The sequence below is a fragment of the Protopterus annectens genome, chromosome 10.part0 (genome assembly GCF_019279795.1).
Source record: "Protopterus annectens isolate FY-2018-M chromosome 10.part0, PAN1.0, whole genome shotgun sequence".
Classification (NCBI taxonomy): domain Eukaryota; kingdom Metazoa; phylum Chordata; order Ceratodontiformes; family Protopteridae; genus Protopterus; species Protopterus annectens.
Window position 1 is genome coordinate 776,251,305 of NC_056744.1, and position 12,380 is coordinate 776,263,684.

The window sequence follows — 12,380 nt, forward strand, 5'->3', positions numbered from 1 at the left end:
GTAATCACCATTGAAAGTCAAACAATCACCAGCACTTGTCAGTAGTGCTACTCATGTGAGACTTCAAGGAAAAAAACTAAAGAGGAAGTTGTCATGACTGTTGGCTCCTGAAGGAATGGATGCATTGCATTGCTGTGTTAAAAGTGATGATGGCAATGGAGCATTATGGTGCAATGTTTATCCACACTGAACCACTCATGCAATGTGCATGAGAAGAACAGTGAGGATTTTCAATGTTGTGAACAGACATGTATCAATGAGCAGAAGTTGTTTGATAAGATTGATTTTGTACTCACTGATCATACACAGAAATGAAAGTATCACAAAAATGCAGCATATATTTTTTCCTCCATTTCTTTGGATCCTCCCCAACTGATTGTTATCTGCTCTCAATGCCTCTTATTATTCACCTGGTCTTCTGAAGCTGCCTGTCTCCTCCTAGACTTCCTCTGACAACATTTAGGGCCTTTGAGTAGATCAAAGCACACTATGGCACCATTATACTGCAGCCTGAGATATGTTCTCCCCCTTACGGTCTTTGCTCATGACCCTGGAACAGCATGTGGGTGAAAAGTGCAGTGAACCACCCCTCAATTTCACAAGTGACTGATATCAGCAGGGCTGCCATGCCCTCCCACAGGAGAGAGACTGCATGGTTGCTTCCCCTGGTCTCCATCATCATTCATGAGTTTCAGAGCACGTGCCCTCTCCTAGCCTCCCTACCTCTGCCATCAACTGTACAAGCCACTGTTTGAACTCAGGTGACCTGGGCTATTGTGGGGACTTTATGTCTCTGCACCATCAGCATAGGCTAAAGTGCAGCATATAAGGAGTTGTTAAATATCTATGAAATGATTTGTATATGCATGTCCTGTAGTCATTAAGTGACAAGAACCAAGGCTTTGCTGTACCTGATATGAGTATTAGTGGGAATTTATTTTATTCTACAAATTTCCTGTTGAACCGTACAGTATTAATGCAGAAACAATGTTGTACTTTACAGTGCAATAATAACTATGTATGAAAGAAGCAGTACTTGCCCTCTTACTGCTGACGTATGATAAGCAGATATGGGCATTTATAATGGAGTTGTGCACCTGTGCAGATAATGTTAACTCTTACCATAATCAGCAGCAGTACTCCAGACAGTGTCAGACATAAATGAAATTCAAATTGCATTTAATAGAAATCCCCCCAAACAAATGAAAAGCTGTCTCACCACAATATCTCCTGCTACTCTTGTTGGTAGGCATGCATACAAAGAGCTTCTGTACATAATTATCAGCCCACTGTTACTATACAACATCCGGAGTGTCTCCGTCTCTAGAAGCATCAGTCGTGATCGCACATTCTTCACACCAAAGATGATTCATTACCTGTATGACAGCAAGCAGGCCAGGTAAGTTTTGAAACTATATGTTACACATGTGGTGCAGGAGGCTGCAATGTCAAGATACAGTTGTGCAAGTCGTATGAGTATTTATTCCCAACACATCTTACACTTAGGTTGTGGATATCAGCCATGCACTTCAGTGGGAATGTTAATGAACCATAGACTCAGGTGGTCAACAGGAAATGTCAGCAGACCGTGTTGTATCTCAAATACTGTTTTGGTGAATAAAGTTTTCATGGGTAAGTGCTGGCTTACAGACAAGGCACGGCACAATGATGCATTAATGTACTCTGCATATTAGTCCTATTTTGTGGTGGTGTGTGCATGGGAATCCCCTTCAGAATCTCAAAGTTTCAAAGAACTTCAAAAGGCTGAGACCATAAGACTGAAGTTTTGAAACTTCAAATGTTTTGAATGGAGATGGCAGTGCAGCATGGGATGGGAAATTTACCATTTTCCTTACTGGGGTGTGATCTCAGAGTTGGTATATTTATTTAGCAGGGGGTGTGGGGTGCTGCAAAAGTAAAAAAAAAAAAATGTATTTTTTTCTTTATTACATTTTCGAAGTTTCAAAACTCTGATCTTATGGTCTCAGCCATTCAGAGTTCAAAGTTTTGAAACTTTGAGCTTCTGAAGTTGATCCGTGCACAGATAACTGCAGTGCTGGTAGTATGACTTACTAATGGGAATTCTGAATGACTACCATGTGTATTCATACACTTGTAGTATGGCACTGATTGTAGCAGTTCAGTTTGTTATTTGTTTGGACTGTCTGTGCTTAGGGCTTTTATGACAGGGTAGCAGATTCCCACAGAAGTGCTAGTCATTACTTTGTGAATGTGCATTTCTGATTACAGCAATGACAAGCCATTGTATTACTGCAATTACTATATATTTTTATGCTATTTAGTACTCTGTACAGGTGTGTGCTGTACAGTGCAAGCATTTTAAGGGAATAGGATAACAGTACAGTACACTGAAAATATTATATGTTGTGTTCTGCTTGCTTTTGGGTATATGAAGACTTTGGCCACTGCTGATTTCACCCTGTAGAAGGCCATTACATCATACTGCATGGCAACAAACAGAAAAGTATGACTGCGGTGCCCATCTGTTGTAGCATCTCAGCCTATAAGGCAGAGCAAGGTAACACTGCTGTAATGTTTGAGGATTAGGTTCAACAGTGGCAGACCTGTAAGCAGATGAGTACGAGAAGCCAGCCCACGTTACTGGCAGAAGTCCAAGAGTGAACTGAACTACACAGAGGTATATGACTCTTGATGTGTAGCTGTATGGACATGTATAGACCTATCTATATATATATATATCTATATAGGTTTACTGTGGTATGGTCGAACTGGACCCCATCGAATGATGGGATCACCGACCCACATACGTGAAAACGACAATGTCGAATTCTGACATTGTCGAAATATGACTTGTCTTCGAAGTTGAAATGGGCTTTAACATGGGTTGAGATAGGGGCGAGATTCGTACTTCAACAATGTCAGGTTCGACATTGTCGCCGTTCGGCCTCTGGACTTCGACTGAAGTGAGTTCAACTGAACCCACTTCGACATCACCATAGTAAACCATATATATATATATATATATATATATATATATATATATATATATATATATATAAATTCACTTTATAATCTCGAAATACTGAAATATCAAATTTCAGTATTTCAAGACTATAAAGTCGAAACACCAAAAAACCGAAAACCAAAACTGCAAAACCCAAAACCACGACCGTTAAAGCACACACACAAACACAACTACACCTACCTCTGCAAAACAACACAAAAACACACACACACACACACACACACACACACACACACACACACACACACTTACTATAAACAGGGGGCAAAGCCCCCCTGTACCCCATGTGGGGGGGCTGCACCCCCTACTGATATATACTAACTCCGAGGTCGCACTAAACACCAACACACACAAAACCCACCAACATACATTCCACACCCCTCGCACAAACACATCACACAGATACAAACACCACCACTCTCAACAGTGACACACTCACACTCTCACCTGTGTACCCTAACCCACACCTAACACTCCCCGACACACTCACAAACACACAAACCCTCCCCAAAACCCTTAAAAACACCACACTTACCTAATGCGCCATGAGTACCGTGGGTTTGACATTTCCAGGTTCGATATTCTGCAGTTTCGCGCATCTGCAGATTCGATGCTTTGGTTTAGAGATACTGAAATTCGACATTTCAGTATTTCGAGAATGTATATATATATATATATATATATATATATATATATATATATATATATATATATATATATCCACCTTGTAGGTCCTTCAGAAAACGGAAAATACGATGTTTGTTTAAAAAAAAGGTTTTAATGCACAATCCACAAACTGCATAAACACATAAACTCACTTGTAGCACCAGCGTTTTTGTCTCTCATAAAGACTTCATCAGATGACCTAGAATAAAATTATATCTTTTATATAGTCCCTCACATATATGAATAAACCAATCACATTGTATAATAAAAATCCAAAAAACTGATACCTACACCATAAAGAAAGCTTTCCAACAAGTAAGACATATATAACAAATCTTTCTAAGCGTGTTTTAACAGACTCAGAAATTAATGTACTCTCGAAAGGCTTATCTTTTATACCTTCCAGTGATATGAGTATCACAGATATAATTTTTGATGTTAAGATGTTCACAAGAAATTTGATGTTGAAATATTTATTTCAGCAGAATGCAGTGAATAATGGATATGTGTTTAATAGACCTAGCACTTTTGTCCCCAAACAAACAGCATTGATTAATGCCTTTGAACAGATTGTTATAGATGATATATATATGAAACATACAATGATAAGAAATGTAGAAATAAATGGCATAACCTTAGTAAAAGTGAATTTGAAGCCTTGTATAAACTTGAAAATGATGCTGACTTGGTCATTAGACCAGCTGATAAGGGTGGGCGTATAGTTGTCTTGGATAGTGAGTTCTATGATGTTCTGATGTATGAGATGCTTGACAATACTGATTTTTATCAGAAGATTAGATACTCTGATGTTAAATAAATGGTTATATCAGTTAATAATAGTATTAGGCAACTAGAACAAACACATTTTATTAGCAAAGAACTAATTGAATATTTTATTAGTACCAAATACACTATTCCCCACATACAGGGTCTGCCTAAGATTCATAAGAACCCTGTCAGACCCCCTATGAGACCTATAGTCTCAAGTAGTGGGTGGTGCACGGAGGCACTATCCATATATTTAGACAAAAAGTTGAAACCAATTATAGATAAATCTGAATTTATTCTTAAAGACACTGAACAATTTCTTAATGATCTTTATGTACATATGCAACAGGGTAAAATAAGTTCTGTTTTTTTATTAGTAACACTAGATATTGTTTCATTATTTACTGTTATTCCTAACAGTAGGTCTAGAGTTGTTTAGTGAACTCATGACCAGAATTAATTTGTATAACGAAGAAGTGAAGCCACATTGTATAATAATTTTTTTTTTTTAAAAATCACTTCCTTTAGGAAAACAGGGTTGTATAAAACCTTAAATTATATAGAGAAATAAACACTTACTTAAAAACATACTATTACATAAATACTTTAAAATTCATTAAATACTTTCCTTATAATATAAAAATATAAAAATGTTAATAAAAACAATTTAACTTAATCAGGTGATGTAGAAAACAACATTATTGTACCTTCTAGTGGCTTTATTAGGAACTGTGTCTTAAATGAAAATTATAGTTTGGCAGATCTCAGTTTTAATAATGGAACAATAGATATAAAATCATTTAAACCAGGGGGGCTTGATGCTTCCAGCGTTACTTGCCACCAAAGTTCCCTGAACTCTATTCTCTCCTCCCATAATCCACCCCTGATTTCTTTTGATATTTGTTTCAAGACTAAAATAATAAAGTTAGCTTTTAAACAAACTTTCGTGTGTTTATATAAAGCATTGGTCTCCTTTTTTTCAAAATGTCATATTTATGTTCATAAATCCTTCTCTTGAGTCTACGTTCGGTTTTACCTACATAGAAGGATCTGCACTCAACACACAAAGCAAGATATACTAACCCCATGGCTTCACAATTAAAGTACCCAGGGCTGCATACCCACCTATTCCTAGCCTCAATAAAAAGTTTGTCAGTGTTAGCTATACTTGCACATTGGGAACAAAGGCCGCATTTGTAAGTCCCCACTCTCTTCCTGTTTCCTGCCTTGTTTTTACCACCATGTTTAAGAATGCTTTTCAAACTAGGTGAGTTCTTGTATACAAATTTCAGAGGGCTATTGGGAAACTTTTCCAAGTCTGAAATGGTTACAAACATTTCCCATTCAGATTTAATAATTCTCTTTGTTGTTCCATTAAGAGCATTGTACTCTAATACCATAGCTCCATTGTAATTACCATCATGTTCTTCCCCTGCATCATTGTGCATTATTTCATTCTGTCCTAGAATGGGTCTATATTTGGTAGATCTCCCAGCCATTACTTCTACCTCAACCCCCCCCCCCCCACCAGGTCCAGTGGGTAACCCCTTTCCAAGAAAAATTCTTTTAACAATCCACATTCTTTGTTAAAATCATAACTTGAAGTAGTCATTCGGCTACCACAGACATACTGACCCTTAACTATGTTCCTTTTGCAATGTGGGGGATGTGCACTTCTATAATGAAGAAATGAGTTACAAAAGGTAGGCTTTCTAAATACCCTGGACTCAAATTTACCGTCTGCCTTATATATTTCCACATCTAAATATTGCAAACAGTCCCTGGATAGTGTGTAAGTGAATTCCAAAAATTTTGTGGTATTCTTCATATAAACCAAGAATTCATCAAATAACTCTCCAGTCCCTTTCCAAAAAATTACTATGTTGTCTAAAAACCTCTTATAAACTGTCCAATTAGTAGCAAACTCGGAATTTAATATATATTCTTCCTCCCACTTAGCTAGAACAAGGTTGGCATATGTTGGGGCACAAGCTGCCCCCATTGCCACATCTTGCATTTGCTGGTAAAATTCACCTTTGAAAAAAAAGAAATTGTACTTTAAGACCAATTCCATTAAACTAATACAAACTAGCTTCTCACTGTGGGTTAAATCAGTATCTTCAAATAAAATGTCTTCAAATAAATCCATTCCTTCCCGGTAGGGAATGCTTGAAAATAAATTATTTATGTCTATAGTAATGAAGGTTAATTCATCATGAAACAATTCTGGGGTAATTTCCTTCAAAAAGTCCCAAGAATCTTTTAAAATGGCCTTTCTGTTGACCCATAACTGTTTAAGTTTATTATCTACATATTTAGCCAAGGGGAGCGTCTTAGACTCTTCTGCCGACACTATAGGCCTTAAGGGGGGATCTTTCTCATTCTCGTGTGTCTTGGGTATTTTGAATATGGATGGCAATCTTGGTTTGTCTACCCTTAAAAATCTAAGTGTTTTTTCATCAATTAGGCCTTCCATATACAGATCTTCCAAAACATTGTCTATCCTTTTATAGGCTATATTAACCTCATTGTTAGACACACTGGAATAAGTCACTTCATCCATCAAAATATGATTCATTTTACCTTTATAGGTTATATTATCCATTATTACTACACCTCCTTCTTTATCTGGCTTCATAACTCGTATGTCGGGGTTAGCTTGTAATTCCTTAAGTATAGTATTCTCTTTCCTAAATAGATTGGGTCTATATTTGATTTTACTATATTCCATTCTTAACTCTTTTTCAATAACCCTCTCCAAATTCCTTAGCTGAGGGTGAAATGGTGGATTGTATGTACTCTTTCACCTCAATCCCTGTTCAGACTCACTTGAAATTGCAGGTAAAACCAGGCCTAGGTTTACTTTTCTAATGAACATTTTTATGTCCATTAAATGTTTTTGTAAGGTCACCCTTCCTATAAGGAATGAATTTTAGTCCCCTGGATAATAAACTAAAATGTTCTTTATTAAGTATTTCATTGCTGAAATTGTAAATACAAAAACCATCGAATAAATATTTGTTACCATCTACCTGTTTTTGTCATGCTTGGTTTGGGTGGGGGGTATACCATCACTCCTTAGTATCCCCCCCCCTCCAGTAAAAATGTGACTGTTGGTACTCATTCTTTTTCATGAGTCTTTCAGACCTACGTAGTGGTGGGTACTCATCCCCATTCCCATAATCCCCCATTTCAATATCCCCATCATCACCTGTATAGTTTTGATTTTCTTCATTAACTTCATTCACCTGCTTGTTAGAGTAAAAAACATCATCTTGTCTATAGCTTCTTGGCTTTGGATAGCATGTGTTGTTTTTATACTCCTTACAATCATGCTCGAGCTTTCTTATCTTTCTTTGTACAATCTCATTACATTTCTTATCAATGTCATTTCTTATATTAAAATACCTCTCATTCTCTTCTTTAGTAATGAATACTAGGTCATCTTTAATACTCTGGTCCAATACATCAATTTCCTTATGTATTTCATCTTTGTTCCTAATATTTTCTTTTATGATAGTTTTTAAAATTTCTATGCCACAGTTATTAAAAACTTCTAGCAATTTGTTATGAAATAAAGTGCCAGCATGAACATTGTTTGGATATTTCCATACTCGTAAACCCTTAGGTACAATTCCCTTTGCAATACATTTTCCCAAATAACTGTTTTCAATATCCAAGTTCTGTACCTCAACATTAGTTTTGACATATTGTTTAGTTTTACATTAAAGGAATCATTAACAATGGGTTGCACATTTACATTCTCATTCGTTTTAAAAGAATATTTCATTTGCAGCCAGTCTCTAGTTTCTTTTAAATTTCTTTTAAAGTTTGTACCTGCCATTCTTTCTTTCCCAGGCTGCTGACATTGCCCAGGTGTAATTTGCGACGAGTCAACATTCACAGGAATTTGTACTTTATTCGCTCCCCTTAGAACCCCAGGAGTTTGCTCAGCATTAAAAGTTAACTCCGAAACGCCTTCTCGTCCGTTCATTTCATTCCGTACACCAAATACACCACCTCCACCATTGTTCTCAAGCAGTCTCGGCTGCTTACTACTTCCTCCTTCAGGTGGGTGTTGCTTCAGGACATTTGTACAAAGTGAAACCATGGATTGGCTCAATGGCATCAACAAGTCAATCAATTCGGTCAATTGGCCTATCAGCTTTCGCGTCTGGCCCACCTCGTCCTGCCCCTTGCTTCCTTGGGCAGATTAACTTTCTCCATCTCCTTTCTTCACAAAAAATGACCAATAAACAAAAAAGTGAAGCAGAAGCACCAAAATTGTAACAAGAATCCACCTTGTAGGTCCTTCAGAAAATGGAAAATACGAGGTTTGTTTAAAAAAAGGTTTTAATGCACAATCCACAAACTGCATAAACACATAAATGCACTTGTAGCACCAGCATGTTCGTCTCTCCTCATAAAGACTTAATCAGATGACCTAGAAGAAAAAATTATACCTTTTATATAGTCCCTCACGTATATGAATAAACCAATCACATTGTATAATAAAAATTAAAAAAAATCACTTCCTTTAGGAAAACAGTGTTGTATAAAACCTTAAATTACATAGAGAAATAAACACTTACTTAAAAACATACTATTACATAAATACTTTAAAATTCATTAAATACTTTCCTTATAATATAAAGATATAAAAATGTTAAAAAAAACAATTTAACTTAATCAAGTGATGTAGAAAACAACATTATTGTACCTTCTAGTGGCTTTATTAGGAACTGTGTCTTAAATGAAAATTATAGTTTGGGAGATCTCAGTTTTAATAATGGAACAATAGATATAAAATCATTTAAACCAGGGGGGCTTGATGCTTCCAGCGTTACTTGCCATCAAAGTTCCCTGAACTCTATTCTCGACATTTTAGTATTTGGAGATTCCAAAGTTTCTATATATATATATATATATATATATATATATATATATATATATAAATATATATATATATATATATATATATATATATATATATATATACACAGCACAATCACTCAGCATGTCTACATGTGAACATCACTGGTCAACAACTCACAATCTATTGTTTGATAGGCATGTATAGCATACTGAAGTACAATAGTCTGTAAAAGAAATTTGCTAAGTTCTGTTTTGAAGGCCTTTAGTCTACAATGGCATTATATCCCTTTGTATGTCTGTCACACTATGTTGAGGAAAGGCTTTGATTTCTTGCAGTGGTCACCCACTGCCAAAATACTGCATCTGCTGGCATGCTACCCTCAGTTACTGTACTGACACTTCCATGTTGTATGTGTTTTCCTCATATGAGACCTAGATGATACTGCCAAGCCAATATCTAAGGTTTGTTAACTATACTGCTATACTAGGGTTCTGCTTAGTACATTTCATTCTCCTTCTTAACATTAATGATGATAGTAGTAATATTCCCAGCAGTCTACTCTCTGCGCACTCCATTATTATTTATTTAACATTTGTTTACCAGGAAGGTCTGACTTAGAACAATGTCATTTTTCAGTGGAGGCCCAGGGAGAAACACTCCAAATGCATATCTCTGAAACGTGGGAGGAAGCCAGAGCACCCAGAGGAAACCCAGACGAATGCAGGGAGGACATAAAGATTCTGCACAGAAGGCATCCCAGCCAAAAATTAAAGAGGACAACCTCTTGCTGTGAGTTGACAGTGCAACCGCTGCACCACTACGCCGGCCATTATGTTTTCTGTTGATGACAGACTGTTCTGTACATTATCAGAGTGTAACATAATTCTGTCAGAGAACAATGGGATGTCCACTTCTGTCTGCATGTAATATTGAATGTTGCTGTTATATTATTTGTTCTGCAGATATGCTACTAGGCTGTCCTGCCATTCATTTTTCACAGTATATACAATGGGTTCTTGTACATACTTCTGCTATGTACTCTGTAATGGTGCTTCCTGTATATGTACAGTAAAAGTCAAAATAACAGCAACATTCAATATTACATGCAGACAGAAGTGGACATCCCATTGTTCTCTGACAGAATTATGTTGCACTCTGATAATGTACAGAACAGTCTGTCATCAACAGAAAACATAATGGCCGGCGTAGTGGTGCAGCGGTTGCACTGTCAACTCACAGCAAGAGGTTGAATATTTATTGATACCTGAAGTGCATTACATGACAGGTCATGGTTATGCAGTGGTTTGATGGCCATATGACTGAAAGAGGCATAGGGCACTTTGTACATTATGGAGAGCATTTTGGTAATGTATTGTGACAGGTCCTGTTGCTTAATAATTACAGAAGTATTGCATCTCATTGTTACCAGATACACATATATTTTGCAATACTCTGCATGATTAACTTCTAATTGTAATACAATATACCACTAAGTAAACTCTCCTGAATGCCTACATATATGTTGTAACATTAACAATGAATGTAATGTTTTCATGTGCAACAAAGGGGTCTATGTTTAACTGTTGAATAACATTTCCATTGAATGTTCATTCAGAGAATGTTAATTTTTTTCAGCAGGGAAAGAAACTAGTTAACCAACACTTCCCCAGCTCGCAAAATGCAGCATTTCAAACCTACCCAGGTGGGGGGCTTTGCACCCGACATCCCCCATAACTATATATATCAACTCCAAGACCACACTGCAGTGGAGAAAACGGCAGATGGGGAAGTTTTGGCCAACTAGTTACTTTGCCATTCGCTGAAATCAATGTTCACTGAATGAATGTTCAATGGTTAGGGTTTGATGTTTAGCCATTCGATGGAAATTTTATTCTATGGTTAAACATAGACCCACAACAAAGTATATCTACAAATTATGAATTTTTTTTTTTTTATCATTGCAATTAAGGTATTTGATAATTTTTATACTGTGAAATCAAAAGCAAGCTGCTAAGTCATAACACAAGTGGTTTAATGAACTGCTAAATTTACAGGTGCTGACCTACCACTTTGTTGTATATTGTATGACTAAGGCATGTAAAGATATAGGTATGCAGTGGTTTAATAGCCACATGCTTGCTATGACAACATGGCACTTTTATATAATTCACAAATTGTTGACAATGGAGCATGACATGTACAACTACCTAGCCATTTAAAAATGAAGGCACCACATTGTTGTGAAATAGACACATACTCTGCAGTAGTTGGCATGAATAAGTTGTTAATAAATATACTATGAAGTAATTTTGCTGGAAAAGGTAACTGATCATTACTGTTGTAATATTCTGCCTGCGTGTGTAATGTAGCAATGACATTCACTGCATTGTTTTCATTACCAGCAAGCTATATCTGAATTTATTTTTGTAACTCTACTTAGTATGATATTTGTAGTATGAACATAGTGGTGGTCATAATTATGCTTTTCATTTATATTCGGCATCTAAGTAATATGGGATTTGACTTCCCAGTGAACCTGGCTGTGAATGCTAGTGCAATACCTTATGTGTTCAGATCTGGTGTGATGCTACAGAAAGAGGCCTGGGCATATTGGCAGTTTTTGAGATATAAAAATGTGTCTATGTCATAACAAACACATCTGTATGTTCCAGCAGAAGACTAAGGGGCAGCCACCCCAGGTACAAGGTGATGAATGCTGTTACTGACTTTGCAATCAGGGGTGAAGCATCTTAGTAACACTTATCATATGTGTTATAACTGCAAGTTGTGGCAAGCCATTTGCTATAGTTTTAAAAGGAGACAACCTTTTTGTTTTTGGCATTCAGGTATAAGAGGACTTTTATTAAGGCTGGGGAAGACCAGATTTGGGAACTGCACAGGGTACCAGAATAGCTAGCTAGAGCCCTGAAAAGAGAGACAGTCTAGGGCTTCCCGTCACATTAGAATACAGGTGATTCTGTTTCATGCTGGCTATTTTTGTTGACCACTCTTGGTGTACTTACAGTTACAGCTGGTACAGGAAATACACTAAGCACTAAGGAG

At 36.6% G+C, this 12,380-nt stretch overlaps 1 protein-coding gene across 1 annotated transcript in view; it reads right to left on the bottom strand.

Annotated features, from left to right (window-relative positions):
- Positions 1-5,073: 5,073 nt before the first annotated feature.
- Positions 5,074-12,380, bottom strand: part of LOC122813331 — an 82,809-nt gene continuing 75,502 nt past the window's right edge. The window contains exon 2 of the mRNA XM_044085592.1: positions 5,074-8,885. Within this exon, the coding sequence (XP_043941527.1) occupies positions 5,946-7,172 (1,227 nt within the window). The 5' untranslated portion in view covers positions 7,173-8,885 and the 3' untranslated portion in view covers positions 5,074-5,945. The remainder of the gene's footprint in view (positions 8,886-12,380) is intronic.